The sequence below is a fragment of the Meles meles genome, chromosome 8, assembly GCF_922984935.1.
Source record: "Meles meles chromosome 8, mMelMel3.1 paternal haplotype, whole genome shotgun sequence".
Lineage (NCBI taxonomy): Eukaryota > Metazoa > Chordata > Mammalia > Carnivora > Mustelidae > Meles > Meles meles.
In genome coordinates this window covers 103,934,772-103,958,621 of record NC_060073.1, presented here as the reverse complement: position 1 = coordinate 103,958,621, position 23,850 = coordinate 103,934,772, and the positions used below count along the sequence as shown (strand labels likewise).

The window sequence follows — 23,850 nt, the reverse complement described above, 5'->3', positions numbered from 1 at the left end:
TCACTGCATTGATGGGGCTAAGGCTGGCTGACTCAAACTGGGGTTCCCCGGCAAAGTCTGACCTCCGATGGGAGCACAGGCCAAAGACCCAACAAAGACCGAGATTCAGTATCTCCGACCTGCCTGGAACTGGGACCCTCACCCGAAGTCCCCCAGCCACGGTGGGCATTCAGCGCACCACAGTGGTGAGAGCTCTCCAGTCTGGCAGGTAAGGACGCTCCAGCCGAGGTCACACGCGCCCCATCACCGCAAGAGGGCGCACTGGCCTTAGACTTGCCCGGAGCGTGCGGGCGCTCCTGGAGGCTTACCTGGTCTGAAGTAGACCGCGGAGTGGGGAAAGGACTGAGAGGCAGGGTTCTGCTGAAGGTGTCATCACAGTGGCAGACCCAGGCCCAATGCAGTCCCCAAGACCAGAAAAGCTCATTGCAAGACAGTTGTTACGCTGTTTTAAAATCAAATCCGTATGATTACTATTTTTCAGAACCTTCAAGTGCAAGTGGGCTGTGAGTTTGTGTGCGCTCCTCCCTGTAGAGGTGAGTGAAGGCTGGCTGTAGGGGTGGGGAGAGCATGTCTCGGGCTGGGGACTCGGCATTGGGGATATGGCGGCAGGGAGTAGCTCAGGGTCCTGACTCCCTTGCCCTCTCCGGTCCACTCCCCAGAAACAGTGGCTTTATCCTGGTTCCCAGAGCATCTCTCACTTTGTCAACTGACACTACCCCCGCCCCATCCTGCAATACTCCTCCTGGCAATGGAGACATCAGATTGCCTCTGAGGGGTGATTTTAAAAGAGGCCTGCAAGTTCTTCTTGGCCTCTACTACCTTCCATCTGCTCTTTTGGGAAGCCTGAGCTGGTATCATTCCATTCCCTGTGGTTGCCTCAAGGCAGGGAGCTGACCCCCACCCCGTACCCCCACGCTCTGGGCCCTGCAGCCCATCTGGCAGACAGAAGGAGCTAGAAGGGACTTGTTGTTTGGTGGCCTTCCAGGACGCCTGGCTCTCCACCCTTCTCCCAGCCCTGACAACTCAATCCAGCTGACATGACAGGAAATGAGAGTGAGCAACAGGGCCCACGGCCAAGAAGGCCACTTCTCTTTGTCGAGGCGGAGAAGGGGACAGGGGGCTCACCTCCCTCCCCAAAACACCTTCTCTCAGTGGGAGATAGTGCACCCAGCAATGTGTCTGAAAGGGGAGGCTGGCTCCTGGAACCTTCTGTTCTGGAAGCAAAAGCAGCGGAGGGCATGCTCAAGTAGAAATAGGGCCTCGAGAGCTAGTGACCTCCGAGGGGATCAGATGTCAACCCAGGAAGACCAGGAGGACCTGAGATAGAGTCAGCGTTGATCACAGTTTGGGGACTACATGATCCTGGAGTAAAGTTTTGGCTACTCTCTGGAAAAGTCCTCCAGCTGTTGAGAAAGGGTGGTGGTGAGGGAAGCAGGGAGTTCTCATTTGCATTTCATTTGCATTCCATTTGCATGCACCTCTTATGATGTCCAAAGGCAATGAAATTTCCTGTCCTCGCTTCTTTTTTCCTTTCTTTCTCTGTTCGTTTTCTGACCTCCAGGCAACATCCTATCTCTCTTCTCTTCCCCACAGCTTTTCCTTTCCCAAGCCAAACAAGAACAGGGAGTATCAGGTCCAGAGGGCTGGCACCTTCCCCTTCCCCAGGATCTCCCATCTGCCCAGAACTCAAAAGCTGGTTTCGTGGAAATTCTGAGTTCTAGGAAAGAGGGAGGGATAAAGAGGTCTCCTGCACTCCCATTCAGTTCATCTCACTGAAACGATCATCAAGCAAGTCCAAGAGGGAAGGAAGAGAGATTGCCCAGCTTTGCCCCTTGCCCCATATTTGCCTGTCACAAACCCACCCATCCTGCTAAGACTCTGGAGGACCAGATGAAGGAGGAGCAGAGAGAACAGAAGGGTCTCAGCTCTGTGGTGACTTGTCCACTTGCTCCGGAACCCTGGGCAAGTTCCACGCCCCTCGCCCCCCCCCCCCCACCGTGGCCCTGGGTTCCTCCTATGAATGATAGTCTAGATTCCTTTCACCTGGAATGACATGATCCCAGAAGAAAAGGGGAGGCTCCAGCACAGACCCTGGAGGGTAGGATTAAAAGTGCTAGCTTTAAGGGCACCTGGGTGGCTCAGTGGGTTAAAGCGTCCACATTCAGCACAGGTCATGACCCCCGGGGTGAGTCCGAGCCCTCTCCCTGCTCAACAGGGAGCCTACTTCTCCCTCTCCTCTCCACTTGTGCTCTCTCTAGCTATTTCTGTCGCTATCTCTGTCTCTCTCTCAAGTAAATAAATAAAATTTTTAAAAATGAAAAAAATAAAAGCGCCAGCTTCAGAGTCAGGCAGACCTGTTCTAAACCCTAACTCGGCCATCGACTAGCTGCATTAATTTCCCTGACCGTCAGCTATAAAAGGAGTCTCAAAGTCATGTCTTCCTTCTAAAGGTGTGCTCAGTAAATAAGGTGCGTGCCCAGTGCACAGCACCTCTCTTGGCAGGTAGGAAGCACTCAATATTTATTGAATGAATGAGTCCAGGGATGAAGATGAGGTAATGTCTGTCACCCTCTCCCCACCCCCACCCCCTCACCCTCCCCTCCTCCCACCTGGTCTGGAATCCAAAGCTGTTCTTCCAAATGTGAACCTTCAAGGTCCCACCTCTGCCTCTATGGTTTGCCATCTGCAAAAGCTTCGCCCCACCTCATCCCCAGGGCCCCAGAACCCCAGCCTGCTTGAGCTAGAAGATCCTTGGAAACCGTAAGTCACATGCTACCACCGCCGCCGCCGCCGCATCCCCACCCTCCAAACCCCGGGCTTCTGGAAAGCCAAAGGCCAGAGAAGAAAGGTATTCTGCACATGAAAAGAGAAACAGCAGGTCCCAGATGCGGTGGTCAGAGAATCAGACCATTGCGTACCCAGCCACACAGATGTTATGCAAATTGACATATGGAGATCACAAGCACACGGGGGTATATAAACTATGGGCAGGCATTTCTCTAGCTTGGCAGGCGAAATACAGTTGTAGATAAGAAAGAGACCTCCGGGAAGGAGCCAGACCTGGAGTGGAGGAAGGAAGGGAAAGGAGGGAGAAGAGGATGGAAAGAAGGGACAGGTTAGAGGTGCCCTGACAGGGGTCCCTGGGTTCAGGAGGTCTCCGAGAAGCCTTTACTGATCTCTTCCCCCAGCCTAAGAATCAGGAAGAAAGTCCTCCTCTCTCTTGCCAAGAATGGGAAGAAGAGAAGATGATGTGATGGGGAGGGTGGTTTGTATGAACCTGAACAGGTACTTACTGGGCAGCTCCTACCCCTCCACGGCCTCTGCGGCACCCACAGAGTCCTCCCTAATCCTGTGTGTCCCTGTGCTCAATGCAGGGGGAGGGGGGTGGAGCCGGGAAAGGGGACGGGAGCCAATTAGTTAAGGACCTGGAAGGAGGACAAGAAAAGCCCCACAGAACCTGCCACAAGGGCTATGAAGCACACTGAAGTGTTATGCTAATTTAGTCAAAGATCAGATCACTTCCAAGTTCAGAACGGAGGGGGCATTTGAACTGTGCTAAGGAGTAGCAGGCAGTGTTTCAGATCAGGAGCCCTGGTTCTTACTGGCTGTGCAACCCTGGGCAAGTTCCACTCTCTAAGCCTCATCTTACCCACCTGTTAAATGGAAGAAATAAGAGTCCCATTTACGAGTTGTTATGAGGACTAGACAAGATCGGAAGCCTTTAAAGCATTGCTTAGCACAGTGCCTGGCACAGAGCGGAGAGCTCAGTAAATGCTGGATAGTATAAGAGGGGTCATTGGGGTGGATGTGGGTAATGTATCAAATGGAAAGAACGCCATGAATAAGGCAGAGAGGCAGAAAAGCTCAGGACCTGCTCTGAGCAGGAAAGAGTCCTTGAGATGAAGATGAACATAGGTCAGTAGGGACACCTATCTGGAAAGGAGGACAAGGTCCTGTGCTCCTGTCAGCCCATGGCTCTCTGGGCTTACAGACAGGTGGTCCCTTGGCCTTGGCACCACTTCCTGGGACTTAAAGAACGGAAGAGAAGGGTCGGGAGAACTGAGATGATGAGTCTTTGCTGGGTGCTACAAAGAGCACTGGAGGGAGAGTCCAGAGAACTGACTGAGTCAGCCTCCAGCACTAGGAAATGGTATGCCTTTGGCAAGTCCCTTCCCAGCTCTGTAGATGAGGCAGGTGGCTGTCCCCACAATCCCTGACCCTGGTAAATAATGTTCACATCATCTTCTCAGAGAATCTCAGAGCCACCCGGGACCTGGAGGACAGGCAGGGGACAATGTCTTCACCCGGAAAGTGGGATAATACGCTGGGCCCCATCTAGTTCCTAGGATGTTGTGAGCACCTGTGGGGGGCTGGGGGGGCGGGGGTTTGGCCACCTGCTAAACTGCATGTGGATAGATTCGGGTTAGGACGAGCACCCGCCCCTTTTTACAGATGAGTAAACTGAGTGCAGGAAGGTGAAAAGCCTTGGCTCTTGTCACACAGCTCGTAAGCCGGCAAGAGGACAAAGCCGGATTCTTTCCAAAACACCCCCACGGCTTTCCTAAACACTCTAGACTCCTTGCAGCACTTACCCTTTGGGAGTCTGTCCAGAGAGCAGCTCAGGCCCCAGCTGGATAGTCCCATCAAGGGTTCCTAAAAAGGGCGAGCTGGACCAGGAGTCTGGGGCGCTGTGGGCGCGTGGGTCGGGAGAGGCTGCAAGGCCAGGTTAGGGCAGACAGGTGTTCCGCAGGGTCTGCGGGACCCGCCCCAGCAGCAGCCCTTGTCCCCCTCCCCAGGTCCCCAGCTCTGCGTATGCAAATCACTGGTTTGCATGGGCCCGGGGCCAGGCGCGGGGGCCCTGCCAGGGGGCGTGGCCGGCGGCCCCCGCCCCGCGCCGCGTGCTCACCTGGGGAGTGTGGCAATCCTGGCCGTGCAGAGCGCTGCCCGGGCGGGAGCAGCGGAGCGCGCGACAGCGGCGGCGACGGCCCCGGCAGCGGCTTCCACGGCGGCGGCGGCGGCCGGGGGCGGGAGGAAGGAGACCCTGGATTTCCAGGGGGCCCGGCTGGGGCAGTCGCGAGGGGCCTGGGGGGGCGCTGGCTTTGGCCCCGGCTGGGGCAGGATGGTGAATCTGGAACCCATGCACACAGGTGAGGGGCGGAGGGAGTGAGCGCTGACAGGTGACAGAGAAGGGGCGAAGGGGGCGAAGGAGGCGAGGGAGAGGGGCATCGTTCTGGGGGGGGTCTTCTTCCCCAGCGACCAGGAGAGGGCAGTGTGGATAGCGGGTCACCCAGGGGCCAGCGATGTGGGTAGGTGGATGGGGGGGGGGACCCTGGAAAGAATGGAAGTGGGGACTAGGGGGGTGAAGGGTGGGAGGGCTTCTGAAGCCTCGGATCTGAAGAGTGGCAGACTGTGTGGGACTTGGGTATGCTGAGCTGTTGCAGTCTGGCTGAAGTTGCTCTGTTCACTGATCGCAGAAGGGTGGCTCGCTCACTCAGCCAGGGGTGTGGACCTGGGAGTGCATAAGTGAGGAAAATACTTGTATCCACATGTTACGTGTTTTGTGTCTCGGTCCTTTATGTGAAGTGGAGCCAGAGTGGGCATTTGTAAGGTGTAGTGGGGCACTAGGAGAAGCGAGTGGGGCCTGGCAATTGCGGAGACACACCTGGGGCAGGTGCAGTGTATTGATTAGGGCTTGTGGAAACGTGTGTCCCTGTGTATCAGAGGTGAGTCTACTGTCCTCATGTGTGTGGGGGGGGGGGGGGGAGGTAGAGCAGACCCCATGTGTGAATGAGTGCCTACCCACAGGCTCTGTGGTTATCAGCAGTTCTGTAGGCTTCGTGCTGGGGAATCCGTGTGCAGGTGTGGGTCAGGAGCCCTGCGGGACCCCAAAGGAGAAGCAGCCAGACACATGGACCCATGAGACTATGGGATAGGTGCTTCCATTTCTGTGTCTCAGTGGGGATGGTGAGAGGTACACCCTCTGTGTTCCATGTCCCATGGATTCAGATACTAAACGCCCCTTTCTTCAGGGGAAGGAAGCTAGGGGATGCAAATGCTTTTCCAGGAGTCGGTTGCCCCTGTGTGCATGGTGTGTGGGCATGGTGTGAACCACGTCCCCTCCACTCACCCTGCTGATCCATCCTTCCACAGCAGGCTAAGACAGGAGCTGCTCATCCTGAATGGTCACGCTTGGTGTTAGGGTGGGCCTCTTAGACGTCTGGGTGGGGAACAGACACAAGGTGCGCAAGGCTACAACTGATTTGGCCATTCAAAGGAGCAAGTTGCTTCTCAGAGTGGGAGGGTAGCACCACATAACTTTTATTTAGGATTTCAGGGCTGTTGATGGGAATTTTGTACCTGGGCTCCTTTCTGGAAGAATAGGGAGGAAGAGTGAGGAAAGGCAGTTTTCCTGACCCACCGCAAGGAACCAGAGCCATCTGGACGCTTTGGCCCTTCCTGGCGCCCAGCAGTCCCCAAAACAGGCAGCAACAGGTGTATAGGGAGCCCCAGGGTCTCCAGTTCCCCAAACACGGGCCTGACAGGGCTGAATGACAGTCAGGCTCACAGAGAGATGTTGACTCTGTGTGGATCTCCAGGTGCCAGGACATGCCAGAAAGGGCCAAGGGAGGCCAAAGGAAGCATCCAACTGGGTGTCATCCAATATCCGGAGAAAGCCTGTTTCCAAGCCCTGTGGCACCAACATGGAGCTGGGCGTTCCTGAGGGCTGTTCCCTTCTCTCCCCACTTTACTTCCCATCAAGAAGGCCTAGGCTGGAGGGGGAGCAAGACCTCAGAAAGGTGGGCCCTGGGCAGGAAGTTCTTTAGGGACAAGATCAGAGACTTCCTAGGGGGTTTCCACCTCATTGTCTATGGGAGGCTCCCACTCTGGGGGAAGTGGGAGGAGGTGGGACAGCTGGGACCCAGCAGGGAAATGCCTAGGGGCTAAGAGGATCTGGCAGAGAGGAGAGCATCCAGAGGCCAAGCCCCCCACACCCTGGCCTTGGAGGAAACTCCAGGCTGACACCTCCCTCACCGTCTCCTGGAGGCAGGGGCTAGGAGCTAAACCCAAGGGAGGGTTCCCATCTACCTTGGGTGGGTTACCTGACTCACTCGACTACATTCACTTGCTGCCCTTCCCCAGCCCACTTCTTTAGTCTGCCCGCACCACCCCGAGAGCCCTCTCAGTCTCGGCCCCTCCGTGGTGTCTGGTTCCCCTTTGGTGGCACCTCAGAGGGATCTCTCGGCTTGGGACTTTCTGTGAATCTCTAACGGGGTCTCCACTTGAGGGCTTTCCTTGCTAGGTCTTCTTGGGCTTTTCGGTCTGAGGTCATCCTGTGGGGTCTTTCAGTGTGGCCCCTGCCATGGGGTCTGTGAGGGAGGGTCCCTCTGTGGAGTGTCTCATTACAGGTTCCTCTCTGGAGGAACCTCAGTCCAGGATCCTCTCGGTAGAAATTTAGTCTCCTCTGAGTCTTATCTCCCCCTTCCTCGCCTCACACACAGTAATTCTGTGTCCTGCTGTTTCCTCACAAACAGCACTTTACCTGTGAATTTCCAGTCCTGGGCCCTTGGGGACTCCTCCTCCACTGATTTTACTGGAACAGTTTGTGTGAGGGAAAGAGGGGGAGCGAGAGTACATGAAATAGGGCACAGGTTCTCACTGGGTCCCACACTCGGGTACGCAGATGACCTGGGTGCAAACCGTGATTCAGGTCGGCCTGGGGTCTGAGCACTTTGTACTTTATAGAGCATTTCTCTCCAGGAGCATGAACACCTGAGCAGGCATGAGGTCACCAGACACGGGGGCACCCCAGCCAAGGTGTGGGGGGGCCTCCCTACTCCCAGGTCAAAAACAGGCAGAGGGGTAGACAAGAGTCAGACAGACAGCTGGGGAGGGAGAAAAGAGGAAAACAGAGGGAAACAGTGGGAATCTGGCCGGAGGGGAACACCTGGTTGGCCTCAGGGCATCTCTTTTTCTGTCTTTCTCCTCACTGTGAGCTGTTGCCTATCCAGGTGGGGATCAAGTCTCACAGACTAATACCAGTTACAGCTCGGGAATACAGTTCAGGTTGGAAGGCCTCATTGTGAGAGGCAGTGGCTCCATCTTGAAGAAGTTACAGAAGTCTATTCCAGGAGACAGTTGGAGTCACGACTAGCTCAGGAGGAGGACTGGTGGGCCCCATGGTTTCCTTCTGGTAGAAGTGCCCCCACTGGTGAGTCTGTGAGGAAGGGAGGGAGTCAGGAGGCAGCTCCAGCCCCTTCAGAGAGATGAGGATGGACAATAGGAGAGAGCAGGGTAGGCTTTCTGCTCCCCACCCCCCCAGCATAGCGGGGACCTGGGCGTTCAGTACAATGTGGACACTCTCTCTGCAGCCTGGGGAAGCCTCGGACCTTGCTCCTTCAGCCTCACACACACATCCTGGTTCATGGATGTGTGAAGAGGGGCAGCTGTGGGTCAAGCCAAAGCACAGGGAGGGCTAGGCCAGCAGCCGGTGTCTTGTCCCAGCTTCAGAGTGTACTGGTGCGGGGGACGCACGTGAGGGTCTGTGTCTGGAATCTGGAATCTTACGCAGAGCAGCTGAGCCTCCCCAGGGAAGGGAGTGAGGGCAAGAAGCCTACTCAGTCACCTGCCTGTCGAGATAAGAAGAGCCGAGAAGACGAGCCCCACCCCACACCTCCCTCATTCACCCCTGGCAAGTGCCGTCAGACAGGCAAAGGGCTATGGCGTCTCAGGGAGTTTCGGTGTTGGCCCATTTTCAGGCTGAGACCCAAGAGTTCGTCCCACCCATCGGCCTCAGCCTCCTACCCACAAGAACTGGTTCTTAGTCTCTTAGCATCCTGTGGGACTTAGGAAAATCTTCTGTACATCATCTCAGCCCGCCCCGCCATCCAGGCTCCAATCCCTGTCCAATCCCAAAGTGTCACCAAGTCACTCCCATAATGGGTAGATCAAAGGAGAAGATGTCCTGGCAGAGTATGGGCCTTTGCCCCCCCTTCAAAAGTCAGTTTTAGACACGATCAGGAGTACCTTTAAAGCTAATTCAAAGGCTGAGTGAGAGATGGCTTTTGGCTATATTTAAAGGCGATGCAGGAAAGGGTGTCAGAAGGGAGTCTGGGTTATGGGCATGAAATTGTGGTTTAGCTAAACAGTTACCCTTCTTAAATATCAGGAATTTGAAATTAGTTGATTTGAGAATCTGGTCATCGTCCCAGCCTTACTGCCTCTTAAACCCATACAGTCCTCAGGAGCTCTTTCCCCGTGAAGTCAGAATTTTTGGAGAACGCCTGTGGCTTCCCAGTAAAAGACAAATTATGATAGTGCTGAGACAGAAAACCAAAGCTATTTCTTGTTCTAGGAGAAGGGGACTAACCCAGAAGCCTACGTACCTCTTTGGTTCATTCTTCTTCTTTTTTTTTTTTTTAAAGATTTTATTTATTTGTTTGACAGAGAGAGATCACAAGTAGACAGAGAAGCAGGCAGAGAGAGAGAGAGGGAAGCAGGCTCACTGCTGAGCAGAGAGCCCGATGCGGGACTCGATCCCAGGACCCTGAGATCATGACCTGAGCCGAAGGCAGCAGCTTAACCCACTGAGCCATCCAGGCGCCCTTTGGTTCATTCTTCTATCGAGAGCCTACTTTGCACCAGGAACTATGCTGGGCACTTTTCATTCAGTATTCTGTTTGCTCCTTAAAAGAACTCTGGGAAGTAACATTAGTCCCAATTTTTGTTTTTAATTTTTTTTTAAAATATTTATTTATTTGACAGAGAGAGAGAGAGAGCACAAGCAGGGAGAGTGTAAGCAGATTCCCTGCTAAGCAGGAAGCCCCATGCAGGGGTCCATCCTAGGACTGTGGGAGCATGACATGCACCGAAGGCAGACGCTTAACTGACTGAGCCACCCAGGTGCCCTTCATTATTCCCAATTTTTAGATGAGAAAACTGAGGTTCCTATACATGGCCAGGGTCCCCCACTAGTTAGCCATAGCGCTGGGAGTAAATCCAGGTCTGTGGGCCACCAAAACCAATGCTCTGAGGCCACTCCAGGTGCTACTGAGGCCATTTAGAAAACTGAGGGGCCTGTCCCTGCCTTTTTCCCCAGCGCCGTTGAAGAATCCCTATGGGGGAAGCGTGCGCTGAGCAGATCTGTGTTAGGCTGTGCCCAGCTCCAGGGCTCCTATGAAGCAAAGCCCATTTCTCTATAGGAGCAGAAGGTGAGCAGCAGCCAAAGCCCTTTGCGACTGTGTCCAGGGGACCCACATTAGTTCTGCATATTCACGTACGACTGCCTCTCTAGAAAGTCTCAAACTACAGCAGGAAGGGCTTAGGCTAGGCTCAAGAAATGCCTTCCTAAATGTAGTACAGTGAGAGAGGCGCCGCCATACGGTGGCGAGGTCTCCCCTAGAGGTCTGTGACTGCGCAGATGCGGAGCTCCAAGGATTTACCTGGGAGTCCTCCCTTGGTAGGTTTCAAAAATATTCCTCAGATCGCAGTGGCTCCCATGGCTGCTCACTCCATCCCGTTTCTGGAGTGTTCTAAATGCTGGAGAGCCCCTGAGCCTCGGTCTCTGTCTTGCCTGGCATGGCAGTCACCCCTCCCACACCGCAGTCACTACACCCCCAGGGGCCATAATTTAAATCTCTGCCAGAGCCACACACATCACTGCCCCGGGGCGGGGGGGGGAAGGAGGTTTCTCCCCGTTTTTCCCGCTTTTCCCCGGGTGGAGGTCCACCCTTTTCCCTCATCCTGATCATCTCCAGACCTCGGGCGTCCAGACTGCCAACTGCCTGATTACCTGATGCAAATTAAGACTGCATGCTTAACTGGGATTGGCTGGGGAGCCGGGGATGCAAATTGCCTCACCAAGACTTTATCTGGTTTGAAAGAGTTAAAGTGCTGCCCCAGAGAAGAGGGTGGGGGTGGGGGGGTCAACACGATTTGAATAAAATATTCTTCTGTCTTTAACGGCTTCAGTATTTGGGTGGTTTAATAAGGAGAGGAGCTGAGAGAGTGAGTTAGTTCAAAGTTGCCTCTTTGCTTCTCTCCGCTGATCCTGGAGGAGACTTAGGGCCTCTTAGGTGGTGGCAGCTGTCTGTTATGGGTAAATGTTTAATTTATTGAAATGAAGCAGGGCAGCGAGGCCGGACCAGCAGCACGAGGGGGCTGAGATCAGGCCTGGTGTAGGTATTCTCTCTCTGCCGGGCACTGACCCGCCCACCATCCCTTTCTCCCTGAGCACGTTGAAGGAGTAGGAAAGAAGGTAAGGATCCCCAAAGGAGAAGGATCTCCGGAGGGCCACACAGGAGCTAGGATTTGATCCCCAGACAGTGGGCTCACCTCTGAGAACCAGACAGAGAGCAGGGGCAGGAATTGGGCAAGAAAGGTGAGAAGGGCAAGCCTGGGTTCAAGGGTGCTCTCACCTCCCAGGGTAGGGTTGTTATGGGGAGGGGGAGGAGGGGAAGGGAGACAGATATTTCTTACTCTACTTTAAAAAAACAAAATAAATCCCCCAAATCCCAAAGGCAACGAGGATTGAAAATGGGAAGAGGTTCCCACCCCCCCGGGCCCTGCCGCCCCCACCTCTCCGTACCCCTCCCCTTGTTAAATTTTTACTAACTGAGCCTGGTGATTGAAGGAAGTGACAATGAATGATGCAAAAGGTGAGAGATCCACAGTAGCAGCAGAGACAGGGGAAAGAAAGGCCAGGGAAAGGAGGCGCGCCTGGGAGGAGGGGATTTGTGCCCTGAGCTTATGAATATTCTAATGGTTGTATGTTCGGGAATCAGGAATTTGAAAGTCTGATGGTTGTTGTAATTACACATTCATCTTTGCTGTTTCGTTAAAGCCACATGTGTCATAGCAAGAAAAATTGTGACCTGTTATTAAAATCAGTTGTGTTTTCCCTGCAGATATCAAGATGAGTGGGGATGTAGCCGACTCCACGGAGGCTCGCAGTGCCCTCGGCCAGGTGGAGACAGGTAAGGGTCTTCTCTTCTGGGGAAGGAAGCCAGAAAGCACGGGTGGGAGCAAGTTGTTGCACATCGTCATGGAACAGTGCGGTATCTTTTCTTTCTCCATCTTTCGGCCAATCAGACCCCAAAGCTGGGTCTCCGGCAATGAAGGAATTCCTGTAGAGACATAGGATGTGACCCTGAAGTCTTCGAACAGTAGATAGTGGTCTAGAGGGGGCCTGAAGCTCTGGAACTAGGCTAGGAAAGGGCCAGATCCTGAAAAGCAAAATGGAATCAGGAAAGTTAGGGAGGAGATCAACTTCTTGATGCTCCTTTCCAACACCTGTGGAAGCAGCAGGCTGTGGTCCCAGCCGCTCCGACTGAGAGAAGCACTGTGTGTCTTCTGTAGATGGGGACCGAGGCCTTTTAACCCCAGATTTCTCAACAGGCCCTCAAGGAACTAGCCCAAGACGCCCGTGCGCAAGCTTTCCTCTTCCAAATTACATGCATGTGGGTGGTAAAGAGACCCAGAAAGAAAGGCTCGGAGCCTGGAAGAGGACTTTGCTTTGTGAAGAAGAGAATGAGGGCAGGAAAGAATTGAAAAGAAAGTTTCCTAGCTCTCTGCTTTTAACTCCACAGTCCAAGCTTTGCTTTGAAAGCTCCATATAATTAAAAAGAACTTAAAGAAACATGAGTATAAATTGTAACACCACCAAATAACTTTAATAGCCTTCCAACAAGACCTCAATTAGTCTTTCATCTGGATCATTAGAGACATAGAAATTAGAAGTGGAAGAGAATCAATGTCCCCCAGAGCTAAACTCTTTTCCCAAGTCTTCAGGTGTAGTCTAATCCCATTCTTGAAGCTTGGGTCAGGGGCAAGATAATTGGGGGTCCTGGGGAGGGCATCTGCAGGATACACTTACCATAAACTTTTCTGCTCCCCAATTTAATATTAAAGCAATCCTATTGCGCAGGTAGCAATACACGTGAGAGCTGTGGGTTCTACGTCTTTCTCTGTGAGTAGTGATAGCTGGGCTGGGAGAGTGTGGGCCGGTTGCGCTCATTTTTCAACTGAGTTAATTGCTGAGTATGTTATACTGAGGTTCTGTGGAGGGGGATACTTGTTCTCTCCAGCTGAGAACAGAATTTCCCCCAGCCTGGAGAACTGGAGCAAGGCTTTAAAATCAGTTTCAGGGGGCGCCTGGGTGGCTCAGTGGGTTAGGCCGCTGCCTTCGGCTCAGGTCATGGTCTCAGGGTCCTAGGATCGAGTCCCGCATCGGGCTCTCTGCTCAGCGGTGAGCCTGCTTCCCTCTCTCTCTCTCTTTGCCTGCCTCTCTGTCTACTTGTGATCTCTCTCTGTCAAATAAATAAATAAAATCTTAAAAAATAAATAAATAAAATCAGTTTCAGCTGGGGTTGCCTGGGTGGCTCAGTCAGTGAGGCACCCAAGCCCGGATCTCGGCTCAGGTCATGGTCTCAGGGTCGTGGGATCCAGCCCTGCATGGGGCTCTGTGCTCAGCGTGGAGTTGGCTCTCTCTCTCTCTCTCTCTCTCTGCCTCTCCTTCTGCTCATTCGCTCTCTGTCTCTCCATCTCTAAATAAACAAATAAAAATGTTAAAAAAATAACGTAAAATCAGTTCAGCTAGAGAGTGATAGGCAGTCATGGCTCTGCCACTCTGCCCTGGAGAGGAATCAGACTCCAGAATCCACTATGCAGGAGACGCTGGGCTGCCCTTTCCTGGTAACAGGCTGGCTGGAGCCAGTTCTGTTCACCTGGGCCAGGCATACTACCCCAGGTGTGTGCAGACACAGCTAAGGGAGTGGCCATGTGGCATGAAGACCACACTGGTATTCTGCGACTAGTTAAGTGTTCAAGTCAGGGTAACCGTGTTGGGAGTGGGAAGGAGCTACATGAAACGCTAAAAGGTGAGCCAGGAGAGAAAGGGAGTTCAGGTCCTGGGTGGGGGTTAGGAAGATGAAGCTGTTAGAGATGATTCGCCCAGGTTCTGGCCTCTTCTCTGGAACTCTGGGAGCTGTGCATAGACTAAGTTGAAGGAGAAAGAATCCGGACATAAGTTAGCACTTTGGGAATCTGATCGCCATCCCAGGTTACTCCCAGTTCTGTGCGTGACCTTATCCCAGCCACTTTGCCTCCTTAGGAGGCAGGAACAGATGATCTTTGAAGGGTTTGGACTTAAAATCACAGCTTAGGGTGCCTGGGTGGCTCAGTGGGTTAAAGCCTCTGCCTTCGACTCAGGTCATGATCCCAGGGTCCTGGGAGCATCAGGTTCTCTGCTCAGCAGGGAGCCTGCTTCCTCCTCTCTCTCTGCCTGCCTCTCTGTCTACTTGTGATCTCTGTCTGTCAAATAAATAAATAAAATCTTTAAAATGAAATAAAATCACAGCTTAGCTGCTCCCCAGCTGTATGATCTGCTAAGTTAACTTAACCTCATCTCTTCTGTAGAGAGGGGCAATTGATGTCGCTGAGATGATGTTTAGAGCCCTTAGCACAGTGCTTGATGCATGGCAGCTGTGGTCATCGTCACGTCCAATGGCATCGTCGAGGCCCTGTGATTCTGTAGTTTGCAGAAGGAGCAGCGCAGCTGAGCACTTTGAGACCCCAGATAGCTGCGATGCCCTTCTCCTGTTGGGTCAGGCCAAGTGGGTCAGCCTCGGAGGCTGGTTTTTCTGTTTCCCATTCAAGAAGGGATTCTGTGTGGGTCTTCCTCAACTCCAAGACCAAGAAGTCCGTGCTCTGCGCTGTCTGGAAACTTCTCCGCCCCTAGAGTCTTCCCTTCTAGGGACTCAAGCGCCGTGACCGGTAACATCCATACTTAGGTGATCAGCAAATTACTGTATGTTTTTAAGGGCAAGAAAAAAGAGGTAGCTAATTAAAGTAACCAAACTTCCTGGAAAGTCATTCTGACTCATTTTTTTTTTACAGAGAAAAGCTTATTATGAGTCACAATGGTTACCAACTTGGTTAAATGGCTTCCTTTGGATTTTTAAAAGGCAGATTCCCCTTCCCAGCAGTGCGTGAATTAGGGGGTGGTTTGTCTCTGAGTTTTAAAGGAACTACAAACAAAAGGTGACCTAGAAACCCCCAGCTCTTTGAGAGCACCTTCTGTGTTGTGTGAAATCCCCAAGGGGCACAAGGGTTGGAAGCTGGGCAAGGGAAGTCATTTCCCCATCCCCACAGGCTAGGACTGCAAAGAAGAGCCTCCTCAGGTCCAGACACAGACCTCCTGGCTGGCAGACACATGGCAGGCATCTCCCTCATTCTTTCCTTTCCTCCTGCTTATAAGGAGCCGAGGCACGGACAGAGGACAGACTGAGTGCTCAAGGCCTCCGAGTGTCTTTGTGGCAGCACGAGCCCCCAGAAGAGTTCCCGATCCCCTGTTCAGTCCTCCTCCCCGACGCTTGCCCCCCACCCCCAGAGGACGGGAGCCAAGTGTTTAGATTTCCGAACCATCAGCTTTTCTATCCTTTCTTTTAGTTCCCTGACTGTTATTTTCCCTTCATTCTTGATGCTGACATTTTTTTTTCCTATTCTCAACTGAGTGGTTGATAAGAAAATGCAGGTTTACCCACATTTTGAAAGCCCCTGGGTCTGTAACAGACAAACCCCAAGCGCCCATACAGCTAACCCTGTGACTTTTGACCACATGGGTCACAGAGTAGCCTCAAATGGAGGACAGAATACGCTGGGCATGGGAAGAAGGAGAGAAACTCCAGCCACATTCACACAGCCTCTTCCCCATACCTGGGGACAAGGACGTGGGCCTCGGATTTCACAGGCGTCATCACATTTCATTCTTACCATCCCCGTTTTTAGCAAGGAGGAAACTGTGGCTGAAGAATGAGAAACTGTCTTGCCCAGGATTGTACAGCTTCTAACCAGGAATCAAACTCGGGCCTGTCTGACTCCTAATGAGATTCTTTTTTTTTTTTTTAAGATTTTATTTATTTATTTATTTGACAAACAGAGATCACAAGTAGGCAGAGCAGCAGGCAGAGAGGCCCTGCTGAGCAGAGAGCCTGATGCGGGGCTCGATCCCATGACCCTGGGATCATGACCTGAGCCGAAGGCAGAGGTTTAAACCCACTGAGCCACCCAGGCACCCCTCCTATTGAGACTCTTATCTTGGCTCTGCTGTTTGCTCCTTGCAGATTATTGGGCAAATTCCCCACCAGGACCTTTCTTTTCATCCCATAAAGGAAGGATTTGGGCTGGGTAATCTCTAGGAGCTGAATCTTGAAAACAGTGCACTTATTCCGCTTTTCCAAATTCCCTGCTATCGTGTCCCATATCCTGCGTTCGTGGAAAGGCTTCCTCAGAGCTGAGCCCTCCCTCTCTGGTGCATCTCCCTGGTCCCTTCTTCCCAGTTGCCTTCTCCGTGTCCCCTCGGACACCGCCAGCCTCCTTGCTCTGTTTTCCTCTGAGCCCTCTCTCCGACCTACCTGGTTGTCCCATAACCAACAGCCAAGGAGCACACTAGTGCAGACCCTGGGCTCAGAAAGATGAAGAAACCATCCGTGTCCTCAAGGGGCTTTCCTTCTATCACAGGAAATCATGGCGGAAAGGATGAAGGTGATAACTGTGTCTAAAAGACCACGTTCAAACACCTAATGCCTTTGGCCTTTGTAACAATTCTGTGTGGGTGGGTGTCATCATCCCACTTGGAAGCTGAGGGATCTGAGGCTGATTTCCCCAAGATCCCATACCTAGCAGATGATAGAGTTAAATCTGGGTCTTTCTAGTCTTTCTACCCAAAGATGGTGGTGGGAGACTGGGGACCCACACAGGAGCCAGTGACGGAGGACACAAGAGACTGGTAGCATCAGGACAGGTGCCAAGATGATGGAGGGGGGCACCAGTCAAAGGCGCTGGAGGGAAGCCAAGCCCCTGAAGGGTGGATTGGTATAGTCCAAGAGCCAGAAGCCTGGTCTGGGGCCAAAACATCCTTGCTGGGGGAGAGCAGGGACTCCCGTGAACTAGGGAGGGTGAGAATCTGGCCTCAGAGAGAATTTTCTCCTTCCCTTCTCTCATCCTGAGTCAGCCTCGCTAATGCACCCGTCACCGCCCCCACCCCCACAACTCTTTTTTTTTTAAAGCAGTTCTTTTTTTTTTTAATATTTTATTTATTTATTTTGACAGAGAGAGAGATCACAAGTAGATAGAGAGGCAGGCAGAGAGAGAGAGAGAGGGAAGCAGGCTTCCTGCTGAGCAGAGAGCCCGATGCAGGACTCGATCCCAGGACCCTGAGATCATGACCTGAGCCGAAGGCAGTGGCTCAACCCACTGAGCCACCCAGGCACCCCCCCCCACCAACTCTTTGATGGGACCCTGGGGTGGAGTTGGCAAACCCAGATGCTAGTGGGGCAAATTCCTTGGCACCCTTGTCCTGCTCGGAGATATGGGAGGAAGAATTCTGTAAGGGGAGCCAGGGAGGACAGGGAGCTAGAGATGAGGGAGGGACTGAGCTTCGACAGTTGTCCCTTCCGGCCGCTCCTCTCTACCCTCAGATGTCCTGTCGGTGAGGCAGAATGGCTAACACTTGCCCCACCTCCAGAAGGACCTCCAAGGCATCTTAGCTCTTTGGGAACCCTTTTGCCCTTCACCCTGAGAACTTCCAACATCGCTTTGGGAAGGAATGGTCATGACCATGAAGGGGAGTGTAGATAGGCTAGTGCCTCTCATAAGGAAGAATGAGTAACTGACCCAAGACTAGAAAGTCCTTCTCAACCAACTCATTCCTCACCATCTCCACCCTACTGAGTCCTCAGTAGCCAAGGGGAAAGAAACTGTGTCTCATCACAACCAAGAAGTGAGGTTCTAGGCAGAAACAGGCAGAAGCCTTTTAGAGATGCGTATGGTTTTCAGTCCGAATATTTATAGAATAAAACGATTCTTTCCATGACAGAGAGGACCGCAGAAATCTCGGAAGTACTTGGGGGGTGGGTAGTGAGGAAGAGTCTCCCACTGACAGCCCTTTCTAAATGAGTCGCACGTGCACGCACACCCGCCCCTTTCCCGATTAAATGACGGTGTGGGCATGAGTGTGCTCCGCAGAGCGTACACCCTGTACAAAGACAATCCATCATTAGGTTGATAATTATCAGAAACATTCAGGAGACAAGACAACGATCTCTCACTGAGCGATGTGGGCCACGTCTGCTCGTGCCCTAGACTTGAGTTTCCTCATGGTGGTAGGGGGAAGAGAGTGCTGGAAGCGTAAAAGGAAGGGGACGAACTAGTGGTCTCTGGGATTTGCCCTGCTGACACTGGTCCTGCCCCTCCCCGTGTACCTGCTCAGTCCCTCACGTCTCTTGAAGAGGAAAGTGAAGCCACAGCCCTTCCAAGTGTCTGGGGGTGGGGGAGGGACTGAGATGAATTTTTGAGGTTGTAAGGATTCTGAGGTTGTAGGGATTCTTGTCCGTGCCTCTCTCTTCCTTTGGTGACATTTCAAAACCATCCCTGGAAAATGAAGGAATCGCCTGGTGTTAAGAGGTATTTTCTTTAAGAAGAGCTAACCCCACAATTTCCCCTGGCCCCCTATTCTGGTAGGATATATTTCTTAGTGCCTAGAAGTCCATTCTCATCTCTTGCCTGAGACCCCCACGCTGCAGCACAAGACTGTTGCCTCTTGTGATAGTCTTCTAAACCAGAACGCTTCCAGTTTCTGTGAGAGGGAGATTAGAAGGAACGAACTTACCACGCAGCCTTCAGACCATGGCTCGGTGTGCCGGAAATCCCGGGAGAGCAGCTTGTGGTGTGAGGACTTGCCTGTCTGCCCCTAGCAATCTGAGAACCCTCCCAAACAAAACAGCCACAGCAAACTGCTCTCACCTGTACCAGCCTTATCACTCACAGACTCTTACTCACTTGTGATTCCCAAACCCAAGCCCCCAGGGCAAACAAGGCAGGATCCTGCTGCCCAGATGAGCCACGGGTGACCGGGTCAGTCCTGCCTGGCCCCATCTGTTCTAACTTTTGGAGGTCTCTTGAAGGAAGTGGCTCCCACCACACTTGCCTCCCATCTTTGCAGCTCCCAGAAGAATGTGGACAAAGAGAGCGGGCCCAGTGGGGGGTGCATCCGTGTGCTATCTGTCACCATCCACGTGGTTTCATCGGTGGGCTTTCCTTAGGGCGCACTGCCTCTCCAACAATCTGGGGTACAGGACCAGTTCCACTTCTGGTCTGTCACAGACCGGCAAGCAGTCCTATCGCGCAGGACAGCAAGTCTACCCACCACACACATTCAAGCCAGTCTATACCTGCCGTCCACAGGAGGAGCCCAGTCATCACATGCTTGGGGCTCTATTAACATTTCTAAGTTCATTCTCTGTGTTTGTATTATCTGGTCTCGGACTTTCGCACACAGTTTGCAGAGCAGCCCTGACTGTTGGAGCACACCTCGAGGGAGATCCTGTCTTAGAGGGGTTGGCATCATGTGTCAGGATGTCCCTGTCCCTTGGCATGCCATGAGCCATGGATGCATCCAACTTTCAGTATATCTTTTTTTTTTTTTCAAGATTTATTTATTTGACACAGAGAGAGAGAACACAAGTAGGCAGAGAGGCAGGCAGAGAGAGACAGGGAAGCAGGCTCTCTGCTGAGCAGAGAGCCCGATGCGGGGCTCGATCCCAGGACCCTGAGACCATGACCCGAGCTGAAAGCAGAGGCTTAATGCACTGAGCCACCCAGGCCTTTGGTATATCTTATGATCTTCTTCCCATGCCTCCCCTCCCACTGTGGGTATCGTGGGTGTGATACCAGAGAGATCCAGCAGGAGAGGTGGGTCCCAAGATGTCCTCCGTGGGCAGGGGGTGCATGGCACCCCCCCCACACATACACACAGTGGGAGACTCAGACCACTGCCACTAGCTGGGCCTCAGTCCTTCAGTAAGGCACCCCACATCTATAGCCCACCCCCGCCCTCCCAGGTGTGAGTAAATGCGTTTGGTCTCTTGGGTCCACCCTCTTCCTCCAGAAACAATTAGGGCAAAGAACACCTGGTGTGGAAAAGTGCTGACCAAGTGGAAAAAGAATTTAAAGAGAAAGGAGTTACTAAAGTAGGATGCATTTCAGGGGCTTGAAGGCAGCCCAAGTCTGGGCAATTGAAATGCCGTCCCACCGTACCCCACCACAGACCCGCTCACGTACTCCCACTCACAAAATCTCCACCTCCGAGCACTCTGGCCCATGGGGGTGCTCCCACTGGCAGTCTTCCCTCCAGGCAGAGGCTGCTCTTTCAAAGGCAGCCTGGAGATCCTGGGCGTGGGGTGGTTGTGAACTCTCTGCTGGAGGGGCCGGCGTTTGCTAGTGGGTCCTCGTATTGAAATCACCTCCCCTCGGAATGCTTTGCCTGGAATCACCCATCCATCCATAGGAAGAGTTACTGAGAGGGAGAAGCAGCTTTGGGAGGAGAGGGAGGGGACCAGACCTGAGTGTCCTTAAAAGGGAAGCTGCGTGAGGTCACCCCAGCTAGAGCTGGTCCCCCCTTCCTGGAGCCCAGGCGTCCAGCTGGGCAGGGCAGGTTTAGAGAATGAGCAGAGTCCTCACCGGTGGTAAATTTCATTTCCAGGGACTTCAGCCACTGACATTTCTGTCCCTTCCTGCCTCCTCCGGGGGTTGGTGCTCCCTGGAGGGGGAGTGGTGCACCTCTGGGGTAACAGGAGGGCCCTGGGAGACTCAGGGAGGGCAGGCCTCTGTGCCAACCCGGGAGCATGGGAAACTGAGCTTCAAGCATCTCCCAAAAAGCAGCAGTGCCGTTGACTCAAAAAATAATAGGTGTTCATTTGCATATGGCATTTTACATACAGGTTCTGCGCTGGGCTTTTCATCTCCCACCATGGTTCCATGGAAGCCCCCTAGATCTCCCCTCTCCTGCCACCTCCTTTGGGGGCCTTTCTGTGTCCTCCAGACTCCAGAACATCCCCCGCCCCCTAACACCTAGCCCACCCTTGGATTAGCCCAGGCCAGGAAAAAAACTCAGCTGGCCTCACTTGGGGGCGACTTGGTCCATATTTGCACCGGGAAAGCAGGCAGGTGGGCTGGCAGGTCTGGGCCTCACTGGCCACCTTCATTAGGGGTGCCCCACCTGCCTGCTATGGGCCTCAGCAAAGCCCCTGGCAGGGGGCTTGCCTACCCCCTTTCCGCACCTGCTCGGACTGGGAAGAAGAACAAAAAATCTAAGCCAGAGAGCCCAGAGAGGTGCCGAAAGGAGAGGAAACCCAGTGGTTGCTATGACGATGGGGTCTTGGCGCCCAATTTGCATAGGGCGATGATTTCCATACTGCAGGGTGAATTTCCATATCCCTGCCTCAAAGCCTGTTGGGGCGGGGAGGGGGAGAGAGGAGAGGTCATTTGAAATTCAAATGAGGATGATTAAGGTTTTCTTGAGGAGAGAAGCTCGGACAAAGGGGGTGAAGCCAGCTGGCACATGTCTGCCCCGGGCTCAAAGTTATCAAAGGGAGGCGGCACTGGGCTGACTCCCTCCCACCCGCCTCCACAGGCGGCGAAAGAGCTGACCGAGGTCAGGCTGGGCTGGGTGCTACTGGCCTTTGCCTCCTGGGAGAACCTGGTAGGTCCCCCTCCTGCCCCTGGACTCAGTTTACCCCCCCATGTCCTGAGGACGCTTGAGCTCAGAGCAAGAACACACCATGGAATATGTTCTACTTCGGGACTCGAGCCTCCCTCCCTCTGGCCACAGACTGGTCATCTCAGTTTATCCACCCATGAGATTGGAAAAACAATCCGTACTTTCTTGTTTGGCTGTGGAGACTTGAGGGCAGATAGATTCTAGCCTCTGCCGTCCACCCATGCTCTTAGACAATCACTTCCCATCCTTTGGCCTGTGTGCATTGGATGACAGGTGTGACCGGGAGGGTCTCTGCCACCACTTCTGGCTCTGAGATGCGATGATGTGAGAGCACTTGGACCCTCCGCACACACCAGTTACTACTGGAATGATGTGAAATGAGGCACCTCTGGGCCCAGCTCGCCAGGGCACCGTCCTGGGGGAGTATAGACTTTGGAACCAAAGTCTGTGTGCAAATTCTAGCTTCTCTGCCTACTAGTTTCATGACCTTGGGCTAGTTACTTAATGGTTCCGTGCCCAGTTCCTTAGTCTGTAAAATGGGGGTAATAAGTGTACCTATCTCATGACGTTGCTGTAAGGATCGAACGGGTCAATATTTAACTCCAACACACTTACCTCCGTGCCCGCCGTGGAGTAATACTGTTTGCTAGTATTAGTATCAGAGGCATCAGGTGGCCACACAGTGGGGCAGGAACTCAGCAGCCAATCCAGGAAACCTGTCTGCTGAGTAGACCTGCCTAATGAATTCATTCACTTTGGCCAACACGCTGTTGTAGCCACTTGTATTTTGGAGTGAGAAGCCTGCTTCAGGGTAGGGTCCCAGAAGCAGCCCTCGAAGCTACGTGGTCACCCCACTGGGCACCTGCCCAGCTAGAGGGCTAGAGAGTCAGTGACCTCTACCCCAGTGGGCTTCTATGGCTCCTGACTCAAGCCCGTCTTTACTTCTCAGAAAAGAGAGAAATGGAGGGGAAGGAGCAGGTAGAGAGACCCTCTCCTCCACGACCAGTGCTAAGGCACAAGCCAGGTGTCATGAGATTAGGTGACATTGCTAGTTCTGGAAAATCTAAAGGCCCTTCCTTCGAGTTTCTCCAGCAACCTCATAGGAGGCTTCATCTGGAGATAGTATGATGCGGTACAGACAGCCTTGCCCAGTGGACAGATGTGGGCTTGAGTTTCTGCTCAGTGATTTGCTAATCAGGGATCTTGGGCAGGCCAATGAACCCCTCTGAGCCTCCTTTCCTCATCTGTGAAATGGGGATAATGAGAGCACCTACTCATAGGGTGCTTGTAAGGGTTAAATGCTACATGTGTATAAAATGTTTACTACAGAGCTTGGTGCGTAGTAAATGCTCAATAAATGTCAGCTACTAATTATTCCTTATTATTTGAAAACAGTGTTCTGCTGCCAAAATGTTTGAAAATGCTCTGATCTAGTCCTATTCTCCTGTTTTATGGGGGGAGAGACTGGGGTCAGAGAAGGGGAATGACTTTCCCAAGGTCACAGTGGGGATGTGAGAGGGAGGGAGGTTTCTTTAGGAATACTTTCCCCCCACCCCAGAGGCAGTATTCTCTGTCCTTTGTTTTTGTTTTGTCCTTTCTGTGCATTAAGCCTCTGCCCTCTCTCTCCTCACCACCCTTCCCTTGGAGGTGGCCCCTCCAGCCCCAGAGGGGAGGATGATCTTACTCTACTGGAGGGAAAGCAGAGAGAAAGCTGGTGGGCTCTGGGCTCTGCAGGGGGCTGTGTGACCTCTCACAAGCCCTACCCTCTCTGAGTCTCTAGTCCCTGGTGAAACCGGAGTGCTGTCACTCCAGCCCCGTAGACCTCACAGGCCGAGCATGGGACCTGGAGAGGGAAAGGCACAGCACAGCAGAGGAGCAAACCCGGTGCGTTTCACAGTGATCAGTGTGTGTTGGCAAGGACACTGGCCCTGGGGCCAGAGCTTTGAGGTCCAATTTCCTTCCCCCTCTACTCCCGCCCCACCCCAAATTCTGGCGCTGGGACCCAGCCTCGGTTTCCTTGTCTGTAGAACAAGCTGTGAGGAAGGAATGAAATAAGAGTCTACTGGCGGCAGCTTTTGGACCTGTAAGTTGTTCCGCAAGTGTGAGATAGAATCTCTTGTCCGAGCTTTCCTCCTACGCACACACCCCTCTGAGCCACACAAGGACCTCTGTGTGCGCAAGGAGAGCCCAAGCCCAGCCGTGTGGCCCCCTCGGGCAGCCCCTCCTGCCCTTCTCACCCCACGTCACTCTGCTCCGGGAAGAGGGCTAGCATAGAGCTGCTCCGTCTCCCGAACTTA

The 23,850-nt window shown here is 53.1% G+C and overlaps 1 protein-coding gene across 4 annotated transcripts in view; it reads left to right on the top strand.

The window, feature by feature from the left end:
• The first annotated feature begins 335 nt into the window (after positions 1–335).
• The window catches only part of POU2F3 (POU class 2 homeobox 3), an 82,066-nt gene continuing 58,551 nt past the window's right edge, over positions 336–23,850 (top strand). Inside the window, exons 1-2 of one of the 4 annotated variants that reach the window (XM_046014178.1) lie at positions 336–533; positions 11,904–11,972. In XM_046014178.1, coding sequence (XP_045870134.1) covers positions 464–533; positions 11,904–11,972 — 139 coding nt within the window. In that variant the 5' untranslated portion in view covers positions 336–463. Of the gene's footprint in view, positions 534–4,968; positions 5,148–11,032; positions 11,255–11,779; positions 11,799–11,903; positions 11,973–23,850 lie in introns of those variants that run through there. The other 3 variants (XM_046014179.1, XM_046014180.1, XM_046014181.1) reach the window with 3 other exon arrangements.